At 46.0% G+C, this 20,834-nt stretch overlaps 1 protein-coding gene across 1 annotated transcript; it reads right to left on the bottom strand.

Annotated features, from left to right (window-relative positions):
* Positions 1 to 1,993: 1,993 nt before the first annotated feature.
* SMIM35 (small integral membrane protein 35) lies at positions 1,994 to 19,483 on the bottom strand. Its single transcript, XM_040425758.1, has 4 exons — positions 19,478 to 19,483; positions 17,390 to 17,500; positions 10,314 to 10,347; positions 1,994 to 2,442 (listed from the first exon to the last, which is right to left on the bottom strand). Exons 2-4 carry the CDS (start codon positions 17,496 to 17,498, stop codon positions 2,325 to 2,327), a joined length of 261 nt encoding a protein of 86 aa, XP_040281692.1. The 5' UTR covers positions 17,499 to 17,500; positions 19,478 to 19,483; the 3' UTR covers positions 1,994 to 2,324.
* Between the last annotated feature and the right edge of the window lie 1,351 nt (positions 19,484 to 20,834).

The raw sequence follows: 20,834 nt of genomic DNA, 5'->3' as shown, positions 1-20,834 counted from the left end.
GTGCCCGTGTTTTGCGGATGGAGCCTTATCCTGCCAGTTGATCCAGAGGAAGGCAAGAAAAAATCCTGTGAGGTAGAAGCCAATTTTCCTCACTTTAGGGGATCTAGTAGCTATAGCCTGTAATATTATTACACTCCAGAAATACATCCAGGCCGCTCTCTAGTAGCTATAGCCGGACATTTATGTCCTATTCACAGGCTGTGCTATAAATATCCGACAGGTGTCAGTCCCACCAGGAACGCAGAGGAGGCTGTACATGTGCAGCTCTCCTGGTTCAATGCTATGGGACTTATGAAAGTAGCTAAGCACACTTACTCAGCTCCTTTCAGCCTCCTTAAAGGGGTTGTCTCCCGTCAGTAATTAGCATTTATCATGTAGAGAAAGTTAATACAAGCCTCTTTCTAATGTATTGTTATTGTCCATATTGCCTCCTTTGCTTGCTGGATTAATTTTTCCATCACATTATACACTGCTTGTTTCCATGGTTACAGACCATCCTGCAATCCAGCAGCGGTGGTCGTGCTTGCACAATATAGGAAAGAGCACCAGCCTATGTGTTCTCCCGCGGTCCCGGCCACCAGAGAGGCTGACGCTTTTTCCTATATTGTGCAAGCACGACCACCACTGACGGATTGCAGGATGGTCTGTAACCATGGAAACAAGCAGTGTATAATGTGATGGAAAAAGGAATCCAGCCAAAGGAGACAATATGGACAATCACAATACATTAGTAAGTGCCTTGTATTAACTTTCTCTACATGCCACTTACTGAAGTGAGACAACCCCTTTAAGTGTATAGCGGAGAAGGTCTTCTAGATCTACAGTAAGTATCTGCACAGACACACAGAGCGGCTGTGATACGGTCAGGTTGTGGCCGTGCTGTGGTCAAGAACCGCGCAGCCAATTAGCCCGCAGCTGCCTATCACTTAACTAATAAAGATCGGACTGTATAGTCGGTCTTCATTGTTAACGGCGGTGTGGCCCCTTCAATACACTGTACAGTGCGGTCTTCATTAGTTGAATGAAAGAAAGCTGCAGGCTAATTTGCTGCACGGTGCTTGAACGCATTACGGCCGCAACCTGCCCAGATCATGGCCGCTCCGTGTGGCCGTACCCTAAGGATGCTCATGGAGCCAAAATATCCCATCACTGGGCAATTCCAACCCCTGGTCACTTTCACAACGTGACTTCTGTGACTGGAGTGTCTGCTGCCTCCACAGGGGTTCGGAAAACAGTCACGCAAGCAAATAATGTCTAAAGCCTCATTCACACGTCAGTGTTTTGGTCAGTGATTTCCATCAGTGATTGTGAGCCAAAACCAGGACTGGAGCCTCCACAGACATCAGGTATAAGGGAAAGATCTGCACCTGTTCTTTGTTTAGAGCCGCACCTGGTTTTGGCTCAAAATCACTGACCGAACACTGACTGTGTGAATGAGGCATTAGGCTACATGCACACGACCGTTGTTTTGGTCCGCATCCGAGCCGCAGTTTTTGTAGCTCGGATGCGGACCCATTCACTTCAATGGGGCCGCAAAAGATGCGGACAGCACTCCGTGTGCTGTCCACATCCGTTGCTCTGTTCCGTGGTCCGCAAAAAAAATATAACCTGTCCTAATCTTGTCCGTTTTGTGGACAAGAATAGGCAGTTATATTAATGGCTGTCCGTGCCGTTCCGCAAATTACGGAACGCACACGGACGCCATCCGAGTTTTGCGGATCCGCAATTTGCGGACCGCAAGACACACAATGGTCGTGTGCATGTAGCCTTACAAACTATGTTACTATGTTACATACGTTGGTTACTCGACTGTACATTGGATTGAAAGTGACTTGTTATGTAAATACAGGGGAACTGAAAAAATGCTTTCTTGTACAATGAGAGTCCATGGGAATACAGTTGTTGGGTATACGTCTGGCGCATACATTTGGTGGCACACTTCAAATGTGTATGCCAAATGTATGCCATGAAGATGATGTGAACAGAGCCTTAGTGTGACCTTCTCAGCCACCTGAAGCAGCTGCCAAAAAGGTCACTATTCCACAGCACTTTGTGGGGGGGGGGGGGGGGGGGTTGGGGTTCCCCTCAAACTGCTGGTATGGCCTGATTACTGTCAGTCTGCTTCTGTTGGTCACATGGATCCAGCTCATTTGATCATCTCCCATAGACTAATGTCTGATCACAGATTATTATTGGTTCACCAGTGGAGGGTTCACTTCTACTTTTTGCAGCGTGAAATTTTTGTGAAGTGAAGAATTTACACAAAAGAGAATGTAACGTGTTGTCCCCAGTCGTGTCCCCATTTTGCTTTCAGGCATTTGCTGCTAGACGTCGTTGTCCTGGAATTGAGAGTAATGGTATCCAGACATAGGACCATGAGCATGCATGGAGCCGCTGACAGTAAAGGGGGGCCCCAGCTCCAGGTCCATTGACTTCAGATGTCTGCAGTGAAAAGGAAACATGCATTAAAAATAGTAAATGATGAGATTTGGAAACGCAGAACACATTCATATTTCAATACCTGGTCCTAAGTCATATACAATGTTGTCCCAAGATCTACTTTAAAAAGAGGAGCTGTTCCCTCTCCTGACGTCTGTTTTAGTAACTACTTGCATTCCCCATGTAGATTCTAGAGCATCTGTTCTTAGGACTCTTTGTTCTGCCGTTCCTCTATTATTCCTGCTAGATGTTTATGAATGACTTGAGAGCAGTCTGCATTCAGGTCCCACTCGATCTGGATCTCCCTGCACAGTCTGACATTATCCAATCAGTGCTGCTAATGACAGACTGTGCAGGGACACACCCACCACTGGTAGCAATTCATAAACTTCTAGCAGGAATAACAGAGGAATGGGACAACATAACAGATGCCTCAGAATCGTTATTACATAAATGTCATTAGCAGCACTGATTGGATAGTGTCAGACTGTGCAGGGAGACACCTTAAGGCTACTTTCACACTAGCGTTTTTGCTGGATCCGGCCGGGTTCAGCAAAAACGCTTCAGTTACTGATAATACAACCATCTGCATCCGTTATGTACGGATCCGGTTGTATTATCTTTAACATAGCCAAGACAGATCCATCATGAACTCCATTAAAAATCAATGGGGGACGGATCCGTTTTCTATTGTGGCAGAGAAATCGGATCCATCCCCATTGACTTGCATTGTGGGTCATGACGGATCTGTCTTGCTCCGCATCCCAGGACGGAAAGAAAACCGCGGCATGCTGCTCTCCGGTATGGGAACGGAATGCATTTTGGAGCACTCCGTTCTGTTCAGCTACGTTTTGTCCCCATTGACAATGACGAATCTCAATACCGGAAAATATTAACGCTGGTGTGAAAGTAGCCTAACTAGTAAAACCCAGTTGGACCTTCATGGCAGACTGCTGTCAATTCATTCATAAACGTCTAGCAGGAATAATAGAGGAGTGACACAGCATAGAGTGATAAGAGCTGCTATTACGTGGGGTAATGCAAACAGTTACTAAAACAGACATGTCAGGAGAGGTGATAGCTCCCCTTTAGGGCTCATGCACACAAACGTATTTTCTTTCCGTGTCCGTTCAGTTTTTTTTGCGGACCGTATGTGGAACCATTCATTTTAATGGATCCGCAAAAAAACGGAAGGTACTCCGTGTGCATTCTGTTTCCGTATGTCCGTATTTCCATTCCGCAAAAAAATAGAACATGTCCTATTATTGTCTGCATTATGGACAAGGATAGGACTGTTCTATTAGGGGCCAGCTGTTCCGTTCTGCAAAATACGGAATGCACACGGACGTCATTCGTATTTTTTGCTGATCAGTGTTTTGCGGACTGCAAAACACATACGGTCGTGTGAATGTAGCCTTAGGGTCCATTCACATGTCTGCATAATGGGTCCGCATCTGTTATGCAATTTTGCGTAACGGGTGCGGGCCCATTCATCTTTAATGGGGCCGCAAAAGATGTGGACAGCTCTCCGTGTGCTGTCCGCATCCGCACTTCCGTTCTTCGGCCCCAGAAAAAAATAGAACATGTCCTATGCTTGTCCGCATCCACGGACGAGAAAAGGCATTTCTATTATAGTGCCGGTGTCCGTGTTTTGCAGATCTGCAATTTGCGGACCGCGAAACACTTGCGGACATGTGAATGGACCCTTAGGCCTCTTGCACACGAACGTGTGCTGCCCGTTGCCATATTGCACACCGAACTGCACTGTTCCGAGTGCATTCCGCATCACGGATGCGGACCTATTGACTTGAATAGGTCCGCAAATCCGGAGATGCGGAACGGTGCGGGACAGAAGCACGGAACGGAACCCTTCGGAAGTACTACGGAGTGCTTCTGTGGTGTTCCGTTCCGCAAAAAGATAGAACTTGTCCTATCTTTTTGCGGAACGACGGATCGCAGACCCCGTTCAAGTGAAGGGGGACGCGATCTGCATGCAGCTGGCCCAGGGTCTGTGCCCGTGCATTGCGGACTGCAATTTGCGGCCCTTAAGTTCGTCTGCAAGAGGCCTTAGGGCTCATTCACTCGACAGTGGGTGTCCCGTTGCCGAATTGTGGGCAGCATATGCGGATCCGCAATACATGGGCACCGTTCCGTGGGCATTCCGCACCACGGATACGGACCCATTGACTTGAATGGATCCGCAAATCCGGAGATGCATAATGGTGCGGGGCGGATGCATGGAACGGAACCCCTCGGAAGCACTATAGATTGCTTCTGTGGTGTTCTGTTCCGTGCTTCCGTTCCGCAAAAAGATAGAACTTTTAGCAGAACAGACGGATCGCGGACCCATTCAAGTGAATGGGTCTGCGATCCCCATCTGGCTGCCCCACGGACGGTGCCCGTGCATGGCGGACTGCAATTTGTGGTCCACGGCACGGGCTTCACATGGTCGTGTAAATAAGCCCTACCTCCGGTATACATGCCTAGCTCTAATAAACTAGCAAATATTGCGGTCCACAGCACGGGCAGCACATGGTCATGCCCTTAAAGACATGCTCCTAGATTTTCTCAGTAAGGATATGTGCAGCGGGTTCTCAGGGGTACGTTCATATTCACACACAATGAAAGTTCAGGCTCCACGCCAACATTCCACACGTATTCCACACTTTTTTTCACGTTTGAAGCGGCTTTGGATGTTTTTTTTTGGACTCAGAATCCCCACCAAGAATGAACATGTTGCTTTTGCTTTGTTGACAAAGATTTTTCAATCTACGCAGGGAAAAAAAAATGCTCTGTATGAACTGCACTCACGAATTTGCATTAACGACAATAAGAGATGGATTCTGTGAGGATTTTTCCTGTGGAAAACACACCAAAATCCATGTGGAAAATCGGCTGTGTGAACGTGGCCCTAGCTTTTCCCTTCCTATCTGCGGTCTCACTTTCACTGCATTAGGCCTCCTGCACACGACCGTTGTGTGCACCCGTGGCCGTTGTGCCGTTTTCCGTTTTTTTTCACGGACCCATTGACTTTCAATGGGTCCGTGGAAAAAACGGAAAATGCACCGTTTTGCAGCCGCATCCGAGATCCGTGTTTCCTGGCCGTGAAAAAAATATGACCTGTCCTATTTTTTTCACGGCCAACGGTTCACGGACCCATTCAAGTCAATGGGTCCGTGAAAGAACACGGATACACACAAGATTGGCATCCGTGTCCGTAGGTTAGTTTTTATACAGACGGATCCGAAGATCCGTCTGCATAAAAGCTTTTTCAAAGCTGAGTTTTCACTTCGTGAAAACTCAGAACCGACAGTATATTCTAACACAGAAGCGTTCCCATGGTGATGGGGACGCTTTTAGTTAGAATACACTACAAACTGTGTACAAGACTGCCCCCTGCTGCCTGGCAGCCCCGATCTCTTACAGGGGGCCGTGATCAGCACAATTAACCCCTTCAGGTGCGGCACCTGAAGGGGTTAATTGTGCTGATCACGGCCTGTAAGAGATCAGGGCTGCCAGGCAGCAGGGGGCAGACCCGCAGACCCTCCCCCCCTCCCCAGTTTGAATATCATTGGTGGCCAGTGCGGCCCCCCCCTCTATTGTAATAATTCGTTGGTGGCACAGTGTGCGCCCCCCCCTCCCTCCCTCTATTGTAATAATTCGTTGGTGGCACAGTGTGCGCCCCCCCCCCCTCCCTCCCTCTATTGTAATAATTCGTTGGTGGCACAGTGTGCGCCCCCCATCGGCCCCCCCCTCCCTCTATAGCATTAACAACATTGGTGGCCAGTGTGCGGCCTCCCATCCCCCCCCCCCCCCCATCATTGGTGGCAGCGGAGTTCCGATCGGAGTCCCAGTTTAATCGCTGGGGCTCCGATCGGTAACCATGGCAACCAGGACGCTACTACAGTCCTGGTTGCCATGGTTACTTAGCAATAGTACAATAGTAGAAGATTCATACTTACCGGCTGCTGCGATGTTCGTGTCCGGCCGGGAGCTCCACCTACTGTTAAGTGACAGGTCTGTGCGGCGCATTGCTAAATGAACTGTCACTTACCAGTAGGAGGAGCTCCCGGCCGGACACGAACATCGCAGCTCCCAGGTAAGTATGAATCTTTTACTATTGTACTATTGCTAGTAACCCGCTGCCACCAATGATCGGGGGGGGGGGGGAGATGGGAGGCCGCACACTGGCCACCAATGTTGTTAATGCTATAGAGGGAGGGAGGGCCAATGGGGGGCGCACACTGTGCCACCAACGATTTATTACAATAGAGGGAGGAAGGGGGGGGGGGGGCGCACACTGTGCCACCAATGAATTATTACAATAGAGGGAGGAAGGGGGGGGGGCGGGGGTCACACTGTGCCACCAACGAATTATTACAATAGAGGGAGGAAGGGGGGGGGGGCGCACTGGCCACCAATGATATTCAAACAGGGGAGGGGGGGGGTCTGCCCCCTGCTGCCTGGCAGCCCTGATCTCTTACAGGGGGATATGATAGTACAATTAACCCCTCAGGTGCGGCACCTGAGGGGTTAATTGTGCTGATCACGGCCCCCTGTAAGAGATCGGATGCTGCCAGGCAGCAGGGGGCAGTCATGTACACAGTTTGTAGTATATTCTAACTAGAAGCGTCCTCATCACCATGGGAACGCCTCTGTGTTAGAATATACTGTCGGAAATGAGGTTTCACGATCTAACTCATATCCGACAGTATATTCTAACATAGAGGCGTTCCCATGGTGATGGGGACGCTTCAAGTTAAAATATACCATCGGATTGGAGAAAACTCCGATCCGATGGTATAAAAGGGACTCCAGACTTTACATTGAAAGTCAATGGGGACGGATCCGTTTGAAATGGCACCATATTGTGTCAACGTCAAACGGATCCGTCCCCATTGACTTGCATTGTAATTTAGGACGGATCCGTTTGGCTCCGCACGGCCAGGCGGACACCAAAACGACTTTTTTTTCATGTCCGTGGATCCTCCAAAAATCAAGGAAGACCCACGGACGAAAAAACGGTCACGGATCACGGGAAAACGGGACCGCAAAAAAATACGTTCGTGTGCAGGAGGCCTTAATGGTTGAATGTTCAGGCCCCCCAGAGCGTTTCGCTTGGGGGACACATGGGGGCAATGACACCATTAATATGTATATTTTGGTATGGTTTTGCTCTTTTTTCTCTCCTCCCCCCTTCCCCTTTTCTTGCTTTCCAGCTCTTTTATTTCAGGTTTTCATGAAATGGTTAAGCTCTGTCAGAATCAGCTGGTTTTAGCCGGTCTCACCTGAGCCTTTGGATGACAAGCAGGGATCTTCTGATTGGTGCAGCTGGTTGCCGAGGGAGATTTCCGGACAGCTGATTGGTGTGGATGCCAGCGGCGGGAAAGTACGGTCCCTCCCTAGTCTTATGCTTTATGTCGCTTTGCTTTATTAGAGGGGCTGTATCACTCCGCTATTGCAGAGTGGATTTCGGTAATTATTGGAATTTTTAATGGTTATTTATTTAATGAATTTGAATTTTTAATTATTTATTCATTTATTTACCCTTAATAAAGCATTGCGGCCATTTTTATTCCAACACAAGGTGTCATGTCATTATTTTATTAATTACTATGAAAGGGGTCATTTGCCTCCATGGTTATACAGCAGTAATAATATGGCATATAAAACCGGGTGATAACATTATAATATGGAAATACCGTACTCCATACTATGAAATTTATCACCAAGATTAGCCGCTGAGTAGTCCTATAACCCACACCTGTGTTTTCTGCATCACACCATAATTAGTAGTACCTTAAAGGGGTATTCCGGTTATATGAAATAATCCCCATTCCATAGTTCCAGGGACAGCTGAGTCCAGCGCTCCGCTATCTGCAGAACTCCCATAAAAATAAAAGGAGCAGCAGTGCACGTACCCAACCGGCCACTCCGTTCATTTCAGCAGTGGAAGTCCCGGTGGTAGAACCCCCTACCAATCTAACAATTATCCCCTTCCGTGTGCTTCTGGGGGGTTTCCGGCGGTGCCACGAAAGATTGGACGTGTCCTTAGTTTTTCCAGAAATTATCATTTTATAGCATAATACTATTCCCTGTGAACTGCGCACTGAAAGTCACAAGACCTACGTTTACTGTCTATTACGGTCGGTGAGCGGTCGGGACAGGACAGTGATGTGGCCGAAAGCCATGTGCACATGCAAGGCCACTGTGGTTCTTCAATACATTAATAAAAACGGATTATTGTTTATGGTTAGCGGCCGCCTATAGGAATAAGCAATAAATTGACAATTTTTAAGAATTTATTAGGCGTCATGCATCTTTTGCGGCCCCATTAAAGTGAATGGGTCCGCATCCAAGCAGCAAAAACTGCGGCTCAGATGCGGACCAAAACAACGGTCGTGTGCGCGAGGCCTTAGACAACTGTTGCAGTTGGCATGGTCACGTGGTTTTTAGCCGCTGCCAGCTGAAACATGCGGTCCATTCCTTAAGACTAGGGCTACACGGCGACAGTGGTAGCACCAAAGTTGCGTGACAATTTTTATATTCATAGCCTATGGTGTCGCACTGTGACTTGCGACAGTCGCAATAAATCCATTCAAGATTGCATTTTTCTGTGACGGTCGTGTCGCGGCATGTCGCGAGTCACAGTGCGACACCATAGACTATCATTATAAAAATTGTCGCGTGACTTTGGTGCGACATCAATGTCGCGCGACAAATATTGCAGTGTAGTTGTACACTATATGTTGCGCGTTGTAGCCTAAATGAGTTGTCCAATTACAAAAATGTATCCCCTATCCACAGGGGACTGCATGTATGCACCATCGCGCAGTTCAAATTGGGGAAGACAGGGCCTCCATTCTCATGACTGGCTGGGGCCTCAGTGGTTGAATTGTAGGGATCAGATGGGTATTACTATTGATGACCTATAATATGGATAGGCCATCAATCTCAGATTGGCAGGTGCCCGACTCCCGGCAATCAGCTGTTAGAAGAGGCACCGCTGCCTCTTCCTAGGCCATGTAACAGCATCTTCCATCGTCCACATGGTCTAGTTGCAGCTCAGTCCTATTCAAGTCAATGGGGCTGAGCTGCAATACCAAGACCAGCCACTATACGGTGTACGGTGCTGTGCATGGAAAGCTGCTGGGAGCCTGCTGCAATCACTAGATCTCCCTGAAACAGCTGATCGGCGGGGGTGCCAGGACTTGGACCCCCACCGTTGTGATAATGATGACCTAGCCTGAGACTAGGTCATCATCATCTTTACCCTGATGACCCCTTTAAAGTGCCCGATGCTCCTACATGAATTAATGCTAAGAGCATCAGATTTTTATGTACCTGGCTGCCAGCCATGAGGAGGGTTTGGACGGCCTACGGGGCATCGGCCCAGTGGGAAATTTCCCTGCCTATGGCCAGTCTGCACCTTCATGCATGCTGCTGCTCCATTCAACTCTATAGGACTGCCAGAGATAGCCAAGCGCTTGTGCTCAGCCCTCTCCAGCAATCCTATAGAGTTGAATGGAGCAGTAGTAGTACGCATGTTGGTCCACCGCTCCCTTCACTTCTATGGGACGGACAGAGAGCTATATTTCTCAACTGTAATTGAACCAACATGTGCACTACTGCTCCATTCAGAGAAAGCACTCGAGGACCTCTTGTTCTTGAATGTACTGGGATCTCCAGCGATTCTGGGAACGAGCTAACCCCTCTGGATAGGTGACAAATTATTTTTGTGGGTGGCCAGCTTTACTATAACCTGAATCCTAGCGCGTTTTGATCTGTGAACTGGTGTGATGATGAAGGGGAGCCATGGGTGTGCCGTCTCATTATTGGGATTCTTCGGTACATACACGGAGTAGGTCACTTACCGAATGTTGTAAAGATTGAAGACGAAACTTGTCTCTAGAAACAAAAGCAAAAATGAAATCATTTACAGTATGTTGTTTAACCTTTAATCTAGGCGGAAGGGGGGGTTGTGTGAAGCCACACAAGAAACGAAACCTCAGGGCTTGGCTGGACTGTCCTACTCGAAAGGAACCATGTTCTTGAGCTTTTCTTTTCTTCAGCGGTGGTGGGTCACTTCTACAATGTTGACTGCAGTGCCAAAAGGCCCGAGCAATACTCTTCTCCTAGGGGTTATTCCACAAGTTTAAAACTCTTTTTTACTCACTTATCTGCTTATCTGGGAGAGGGCTTTCTTCCCTTTCTGTAGGGGGGCAGCAGCTCACAGATGACAATCAAGCACTTGCATCTCCCATGCATTGCAGTTAGCTCTTGTTAACTCCTTCCTCTGCTGCACAGAAAATAGCCCTTCGCATACAACCCCAGAGATACATATGGTATGTAATGCTCCCCACAATTTTCTTCTCCGCTGTCTAGAGAGAGATGTAGCTATATAATACTATGAATTTACAAGTAGGGATAAACTAATGAAAATTGTCTGAGTCGCTTCACCAGCTTCTCTATAAGATCACTACACAAACACTGAGAGGAGCAAGGGAGCAGGCAAGCTACTGGGCATGTGCGTCCAATACTGAAGGTGGACCAGAAGGATAAACAGCAGGGGGCGCCACCAGAGAGGAAAATGTAATGTACATAAAAAACCTTAGAATATTTATATTGCATGTATATTGCAATAATAACATTTTAGATGCTGTATTCATTTCATAGTAATGCTTTTCCTCGGATACCCCCTTTAAATGGGCATTTCCACAAGAGGCATTTATCACCCATCCATATAATCTCTTGGGGCTCCACCTCTGTGAGATACACGCATTACTAGAACAGAAATTTAGAGTCTCTCCATTCCACTCACTGCATCACAGTGAGGAATACAGTGGATTGAGCAGCAGTTGAGAGCATGCCCTTCCACTCCATTCAAAGGCTAGGGGATTGACAGGGATAGCCAAGTACAGCACGCACTGGGGCACATTTATCAAGCTCGCCTGTTTTTGGCCATAATATTAGACTGGTGCATTTCATTCGCTTGTCTTTCTTTTGCCAAGTATGAGTTGATGAATTAGACTCTGTGTATTTTTATTAGTCTGACCTCTGGTGGTTGTTTTTCAGTATGGCAGGTTCATATTCACTTAGACTGGTCTTATTTCTTTGAACATGAAAAAAGTCTCATCTGTGCAGAAAAAAGTTGTATGTCTCCCGGAAAGTGCAATTTTTAATGCACTTTACCACTGGAAACAGACAAAGAAACGTACGCTAGCCCTGGGTTGGGGTGGGGGTAGAAATCAGACTGTTTTGCAAATTCAGGTGCACCTACATACAGTTGCAAGAAAAAGTATGTGAACCCTTTGGAATGATATGGATTTCTGCACAAATTGGTCATAAAATGCAATCTTATCTTCATCTAAGTCACAACAATAGACAATCAGAGTCTGCTTAAACTAACAACACACAAAGAATTAAATGTTACCATGTTTTTATTGAACACACCATGTAAATATTCACAGTGCAGGTGGAAAAAGTATGTGAAACCTTGGATTTAATAACTGGTTGAACCTCCTTTGGCAGCAATAACTTCAACCAAACATTTCCTGTAGTTGCAGATCAGACGTGCACAACGGTCAGGAGTAATTCTTGACCATTCCTCTTTACAGAACTGTTTCAGTTCAGCAATATTCTTCAATTATTCACATGTCTGGTGTGAATCGCTTTCTTGAGGTCATGCCACAGCATCTCAATCGGGTTGAGGTCAGGACTCTGACTGGGCCACTCCAGAAGGCATATTTTCTTCTGTTTAAGCCATTCTGTTGTTGATTTACTTCTATGCTTTGGGTCGTTGTCCTGTTTCAACACCCATCTTCTGTTGAGCTTTAGCTGGTGGACATATGGCCTTAAGTTCTCCTGCAAAATGTCTTGATAAACTTGGGAATTCATTTTTCCTTCGATGATAGCAATCCGTGCAGGCCCTGACGCAGCAAAGCAGCCCCAAACCATGATGCCCCCACCACTATACTTCACAGTTGGGATGAGGTTTTGATGTTGGTGTGCTGTGCCTCTTTTTCTCCCCACATAGTGTTGTGTGTTTCTTCCAAACAACTCAACTTTGGTTTCATCTGTCCACAGAATATTTTGCCAGTACTGCTGTGGAACATCCAGGTGCTCTTGTGCAAACTGTAAACGTGCAGAAATGTTTTTTTTGGACAGCAGTGGCTTCCTCTGTGGTATCCTCCCATGAAATCCATTCTTGTTTAGTGTTTTACATATCATAGATTCGCTAACAGGGATGTTAGCATATGCCAGAGACTTTTGTAAGTCTTTAGCTGACACTCTAGGATTCTTCTTCACCTCATTGAGCAGTCTGCGCTGTGCTCTTGCTGTCATCTTTACAGGACGGCCACTCCTAAGGAGAGTAGCAGCAGTGCTGAACTTTCTCCATTTATAGACAATTTGTCTTACCGTGGACTGATGAACAGCAAGGTTTTTGGAGATACTTTTATAACCTTTTCCAGCTTTATGCAAGTCCACAATTCTTAATCGTAGGTCTTCTGAGAGCTCTTTTGTGCGAGACATCATTCACATCAGGTAATGCTTCTTGTGAAAAGCAAACCCAGAACTGGTGTGTGTTTTTTTTTTAAGCCAGGACACTGTAACCAACACCTCTAATCTCATCTCATTGATTGGACTCCAGACACCTCACTCCAATTAGCTCTTGGAGATGTCATTAGTCTAGGGGTTCACATACTTTTTCCACCTGCACTGTGAATGTTTACATGGTGTGTTCAATAAAAACATGGTAACATTTAATTCTTTGTGTGTTATTAGTTTAAGCAAACTGTGATTGTCTATTGTTGTGACTTAGATAAGATATCAGATCACATTTTATGACCAATTTGTGCAGAAATCCATATAATTCCAAAGGGTTCGCATACTTTTTCTTGCAACTTTAAATAGGTCAGAAAAAAAAGTAAGAAAACTTCTGAATTAGTCAAAAAAAATAATCAAAATAGACGAACAAGGCGCAAAAGCCCCCAAAACAGGTGCAATTTCAGTAGTGAACGTGACAAAAAAAATTAAGACTGTCCAAAATAGCATTCTTTAAAGTACAAACAAGAGGAAACACTATACAGGGAGTGCAGAATTATTAGGCAAATTTTGACCACATCATCCTCTTTATGCATGTTGTCTTACTCCAAGCTGTATAGGCTCGAAAGCCTACTACCAATTAAGCATATTAGGTGATGTGCATCTCTGTAATGAGAAGGGGTGTGGTCTAATGACATCAACACCCTATATCAGGTGTGCATAATTATTAGGCAACTTCCTTTCCTTTGGCAAAATGGGTCAAAAGAAGGACTTGACAGGTTCAGAAAAGTCAAAAATAGTGAGATATCTTGCAGAGGGATGCAGCACTCTTAAAATTGCAAAGCTTCTGAAGCGTGATCATCGAACAATCAAGCGTTTCATTCAAAATAGTCAACAGGGTCGCAAGAAGCGTGTGGAAAAACCAAGGCGCAAAATAACTGCCCATGAACTGAGAAAAGTCAAGCGTGCAGCTGCCAAGATGCCACTTGCCACCAGTTTGGCCATATTTCAGAGCTGCAACATCACTGGAGTGCCCAAAAGCACAAGGTGTGCAATACTCAGAGACATGGCCAAGGTAAGAAAGGCTGAAAGACGACCACCACTGAACAAGACACACAAGCTGAAACGTCAAGACTGGGCCAAGAAATATCTCAAGGTTTTATGGACTGATGAAATGAGAGTGAGTCTTGATGGGCCAGATGGATGGGCCCGTGGCTGGATTGGTAATGGCAGAGAGCTCCAGTCCGACTCAGACGCCAGCAAGGTGGAGGTGGAGTACTGGTTTGGGCTGGTATCATCAAAGATGAGCTTGTGGGGCTTTTTCGGGTTGAGGATGGAGTCAAGCTCAACTCCCAGTCCTACTGCCAGTTTCTGGAAGACACCTTCTTCAAGCAGTGGTACAAGAAGAAGTCTGCATCCTTCAAGAAAAACATGATTTTCATGCAGGACAATGCTCCATCACACGCGTCCAAGTACTCCACAGCGTGGCTGGCAAGAAAGGGTATAAAAGAAGAAAATCTAATGACATGGCCTCCTTGTTCACCTGATCTGAACCCCATTGAGAACCTGTGGTCCATCATCAAATGTGAGATTTACAAGGAGGGAAAACAGTACACCTCTCTGAACAGTGTCTGGGAGGCTGTGGTTGCTGCTGCACGCAATGTTGATGGTGAACAGATCAAAACACTGACAGAATCCATGGATGGCAGGCTTTTGAGTGTCCTTGCAAAGAAAGGTGGCTATATTGGTCACTGATTTGTTTTTGTTTTGTTTTTGAATGTCAGAAATGTATATTTGTGAATGTTGAGATGTTATCTTGGTTTCACTGGTAAAAATAAATAATTGAAATGGGTATATATTTGTTTTTTGTTAAGTTGCCTAATAATTATGCACAGTAATAGTCACCTGCACACACAGATATCCCCCTAAAATAGCTAAAACTAAAAACTACTTCCAGAAATATTCAGCTTTGATATTAATGAGTTTTTTGGGTTCATTGAGAACATGGTTGTTGTTCAATAATAAAATTAATCCTCAAAAATACAACTTGCCTAATAATTCTGCACTCCCTGTAGTAAATGTGCCACACTATCAACTGCTGTCCCATCCAATGTCCTCCTCACTGTGGTCGTGCGGGGGGGGGGGGAGGGGGTGTGAGAGGCTCAGGAAACAGTCTGCTCAGGTTATTATGGGTCTAAAGAGAAGCTGCAGGGAATGTATTTCCCCATATCAGCCCTGGTTTGTTGTTGGATCATTATCATTCACATTAAGAAGGATTCCAGTAGTAGAAGTGCTGTATATTAGGGAACTGCCCAGAAGAATATATATATATTTTTTTTTTTTAGGAAAACACCGAAGGTTCCTGTTGAATCATGGAAAGCAGAGGTCTTGAAAACCATGAGAAACGGATACATAAAATAAATTGCACAATTGTGTAATTTTTTATTATACAAAGAATAATACGTATTTGCTGAATATGGAATAGCCCTTTAAGACTTGTGTAGCTTCACCTTTGGTTCGCTAACTTATATCAACATCATATTTTATCTCATCTACAGTTTTAAAAAAAAGGCTTGTTTGGTTTAGGAAAGATATTATTAACCAATGAATTATGGAACTCTTAATTTAAACGGATATGCTCATCTCAGAAACTGTTGATCGTGGGGGGTGTCTGACTTCTGGGACGGCTACCTGACTGTGTAGAGAACTGCAGCCAGCCCCATTCACTTGAGAGGAGCTGTGCTGCATTCTCCTGCATAGTCACCACTGTACAGGGAAAAGACTGAAGGGGCTACAGAACTCAGGCAGTGCCGAGACCCTTCAATTTTAGCCCTGGGGGGATCCAGACAGGGGCAGATGCAAGGGGGTAGGTTACATGAGTAAAACCATCCTTTTGAGACTGCAGTCGCTATCCTTGCTCAGAGAAAGTATGCACCTGTGCAGATTCCCTGGGTGTATCCCCTTAGGGCTGTTTCACACGAGCGGATGCCGTGCGTGACATCCGCTCCGTGAATGACAGCCAAGACCCGATGCAGACTGCAGAGGCACAGAGCATTAACATGACTGATAATGCTCCGTGCCTCTCTGTGATCTCTATACTACGAAATCACAGTGGGATAAAGTTGTCACTGTGATTTCGTAGTAAAGAGATCACAGAGAGGCACGGAGCATTATCAATCATGTTAATGCTCTGTGCTTCTGCAGTCTGCATCGGGTCTTGGCTGTCATTCACGGAGCGGATGTCACGCACGGCATCCGCTCGTGTGAAACAGCCCTTAATGATTGGGCAGAGTGTTCCAGAATAGCTCTGCCCTATTATAGAGAGAACTGTGTAGCCATATAGTTATAGCTGCACAGTCCTCGCTACCCTTCCCTGCACTCATGTCCATGATCAGCTTCCTGTTACAGCTTAGACCAGGGATGCTCAATGAAACTACAACTCCCATAATTCCCTAATAGCTGTAGGCTGTGCGGGCATGCTAGGAATTGTAGTTTTGCAACAGCTGGAGGGCCGCAGGTTGGGTATCCCTGGCCTAGACAATGCTGAGGTGCAGAAAAAAGTAAAAAACTGGAACCTCAGGTATGCAGCATTAACCCTCTTACTGTCCTACATTGATCCCCCAAATTGTTCCAGACCAAAAGGAATACTGACATCATCTCCTTCACTGCTCTCTCTCACCAGATACACAGAGGTTAGCACCTTTACTGCCCTAGACCACTAGATACCGTATATAGATTTTAATACCTTCACTCCCCTATACCTCCAGGAATACAGGACTTAAAGGGGTATTCTGATCTCGGACATTGGGGGCATATTGCTAGGATATGCCCACAATGTCTGATAGGTGCTGGTCCCACCTCTCGGACCTGCATCTATACTTCATGGCCGCTCTCCATTCCTAGACAGCACGATCGGCTGTTTCCAGAAGTCCCATTGAAATGGGAAGCGCATCGTGCAAGAGCGGCCAATGCTGCATTCACTTCACTGGGGCGGATGCAAATAACCGAGCCAGTGCTCGCCAATTTTTGGTGCCCCCATAGGAATGAATAGAGGGTGCATGTGCAGTGCGTCCTCCAGCACTTTGAAGGCTCCATTCTAAGCACCTATCAGATATTGGGGGCATATCCTAGCGATATTCCCCCCACATGTCTGAGATGGGAATAGACCTTTATTTACTGATATATATGGGGATGATGTAATGCTTCATTTCTCCAGCAGTGATGCGGTCAGGTTCTTCTCACAGATTGAAACCAAATGCTGGGGACCTATCACCTAAACATCATCAGTTTAATTTCTGGGGACCTAATGCAAAGCAGAAGAAACCCTTTTGTTGCTTGCTACTTCTTACCAGGCTTTCAAGACAAACAAATAGAAACATTGTATCTGTCAATAGACAATACTCACCATAGCAGCAGCGTCCGCTTTGATACCAGCGAATCAGGATGTACAAGGCAGTGGCGCCAAGCATGACTGTCAAACTACTGCCCAACACGACACCAAGAGCATCCACCATGGCTGCAGGAGAGAGCAAAGAACATGAAATATGGTTACACAGGGTTACTGCAGAGGTATAGCTCAAGCTCTTGGGTACTAGACCCCTCAACTACTATTAGCACTTATACTGGTACCATTAGGGCCCCCTCATTAACATAGTGTGGGTGGATCTATTACCGCTGCTCCTCTAGAATTACCACCCTATATAAATATCCAATCTAAAATTCAGGAAGGAAATTGATATATAGGACTACAGTATAGAAGCATGTAAAAAATAAACTTTAATGAAGTTGCATGAAAGGGGTTAGGCCATGAATGATGTAAAACATGTAAATCAGACATCATATAGTATATGACTAGAGATGAGCGAAGCGACTTTGGATGCTACATCCGAAGTCGCTTCGCAAAAAAATGTGTTATAATACTGTAAGGGGATTCGTCTCCGTACAGCATTAGACTATGGGCTTCGATTCAGAGTTTGGTTCCAAGGTTTTTCACTGTAATAATCAATTACCAAAGTTATTCAACGAAGTCTCACTCGACTTCTTGAATAACTTACTTCGGCTCATCGGAGCCCATACATTCTAATACTGTACAGAGACTAATCTCCATAAAGTATTATAGCAAATTTTTTAGCGAAGCAGCTTCGGATGTAGCATTCTAAGCTCGCTTCGCTCATCTCTATATATGACAATAGCTTTCTAACAAAGCTAGAACCAGCCCTGTACCTCACATGGATCCAGAGATTTCCACATTCATTATTTCAATTGCTCTGCTAGATTATCTTCAGGGGGCGTGTCCTTTCTGCTGCAGCTCAGGGGGGGGTGGCGTGCCCTTTCTGCTGCAGCTCAGGGGGGTGCGTCTTTTCTGCTGCAGCTCAGGGGGCGTGTCCTTTCTGCTGCAGCTCAGGGGGCGTGTCCTTTCTGCTGCAGCTCAGGGGGCGTGTCCTTTCTGCTGCAGCTCAGGGGGCGCGTCCTTTCTGCTGCAGCTCAGGGGGCGCATCCTTTCTGCTGCAGCTCAGGGGGCGTGTCCTTTCTGCTGCAGCTCAGGGGGCGTGTCCTTTCCGCTGCAGCTCTCCCCCTGTAACTGCCACAACTTCTAACAGAACATATGGCTGGTGGCTGTTGAAGGTTTAAACTGAGCATGTTCGACCACCCACTGACAAAAAACAAGGAAAAGAACAGGGGGCGTGTCCTTTCTGCTGCAACTCAGGGGCGTGTCCTTTCTGCTGAAACTCAGGGGGCGTGTCCTTTATGCTGCAGCTCAGGGGGCGTGTCCTTTCTGCTGCAGCTCTCCCCCCTGTAACTGCCACAACTTCTAACAGAACATATGGCTGGTGGCTGTTGAAGGTTTAAACTGAGCATGTTCGACCACCCACAGACAAAAAATAAGGAAAAGAACAAACAGCAGGTGGCGCTATACAGATACATTTTTATTAATTATGTTTCGTGACACAACCCCTTTGAAAATTATGTTTTAAAAGCAACCCATTGTAACACACAGCTGTAACACCGCAGTAGCCAGGTGAGCACAGCCATACAAATACACAGCTTAGTCATGAGTTTTCTTTTCCTTATTGTCAGGGATATAATAAACCAGCCTTGTATCTAGGATACAAATGCTTGCTGATTACTCAAGCAAGCTCTGCCATTTTCATCAGGAAGCATTTTGTGAACTGCAGCTGTGTCCTCACTTAGGCCTCTTTCACACGACCGTTGTGTGCATCCGCGGCCGTTGTTCCGTTTTTCGTTTTTTTTCGCGGACCCATTGACTTTCAATGGGTCCGTGGAATACTCGGAAAAGGCACCGTTTGTCATCCTTGACCGTGATCCGTGTTTTGAGTCCGTGAAAAAAATATGACCTGTCCTATTTTTTTCACGGATAACGGCTCACGGACCCATTCAAGTCAATGGGTCCGCGAAAATAGCGGATGCATATTTTAAAGCCTTCCGTTGGTCATCCGCGTCCGTTTTTTTTGCGGATCGGTTGCCTGGAAACCTGTCTCCAAGTCCTTTGAGCAATAAAAAAAAAAAAAGACAGGAAGTTCAAACTAGACGATTGGCAAGCCTTGTTTGTGAGGTGATTTGGCACAGACATATTTTCCCAGCACCGATTTTAGAAAGTTGCCTGTGACAGCTCAAAATGCCCAAATGGAATGTTGACAAACTAATTTCTCTGGTCCATGAAAGGCCTGAGCTATGGGACTCACGGTCCGCTGCGTATCAGGACCGTGTGCGGAAGGAAATTTCTTGGGAGAAAGTGGCCCGTCGCTTAAAGACACGAGAATGGGATAGAGCGGATCACCGAGGTCGTGCAGAACTAGGTACGTGCAAGCAATGTCGTTTTGTGGTTTGGTTGTTGTGTTGTCCCTTATGATATAGTGAATTACTTCAGAAACTGCAGAATCATGTTCCATTTGAGGCAAGGCTTAATTGTGTAGTGCAGGGATGCTCAACATGTGGCCCTCCAGCTGTTGTTTATCCTCAACTACCACCATGCCCTGCTGTAGCTGTAGGCCTGCTGGGAGTTGTCATTTTGCAACAGGTGAAGGGACGCACATTGAGCATCCCTGCTCTAGCGGTATGTACATGTAGGGGCCTAGCTATAGGGGAAGCAGGTGAAGCAGCTGCTTTTGTACACGGACCCTGAAGTGCCCTATCCGGGAGGAGGAGGAGGAGGATTTAAAGACTTGGACAGGGACCCCTCAACAGTTTTAGCACATTTATATATACAGTAACAGTATAGACAGTGTGTAAACATGTTGAAACTGCGGCCAGAGATATTACAGCGCTCCTTACTAGCCTCAGGACTGGAGGAGGCTTGAAATGAAGCTGTTTCAAACAAATTTCTGTGGTATGGGGGCCTCCTTTTAACAGTTGTCATTGTGGGCAGTCATTTCTCTGTATGCCACTGTGTCTATGTTTTGGGCAAATTCCATGTCGTTTTTTCAACGACACACCATGTTTTAATGTCTGTTCAGACCTTTCCTTATGGGCATCGTTGTAATGTATACTGTGTTTTTTTTTTTTTTTGGAAGCTTGGACACATGTGCCATGTTGGAATACATGATGAAACATCTGTCTACTTCCAATATCCGAGCAAACATTTTTAAAAAGCAGTAATTCAAACAAAATCCACCTTCCAGTATTTGTCAACCATTATCTTACACCCACAACTGCCCGACTGCACTCTGTCCTGTCCAGTATTCTTTTGACTTTTTTTGCAGATATTTATAGGAACACTTAGGTTTTTTTGGACAGTGAAATCATATCTAACTTTGTTTTGTTTTCTCAGTTAAAACGCTCAAAGTTCGGTGGAATAGCTGCAGGGACCAGTTCCGGAGGGAGCTTACTGT

Source organism: Bufo bufo, chromosome 1 (assembly GCF_905171765.1).
Source record: "Bufo bufo chromosome 1, aBufBuf1.1, whole genome shotgun sequence".
In the NCBI taxonomy this organism is placed as follows: Eukaryota; Metazoa; Chordata; class Amphibia; order Anura; family Bufonidae; genus Bufo; species Bufo bufo.
This window is presented reverse-complemented; position numbering and strand designations above follow the sequence as displayed.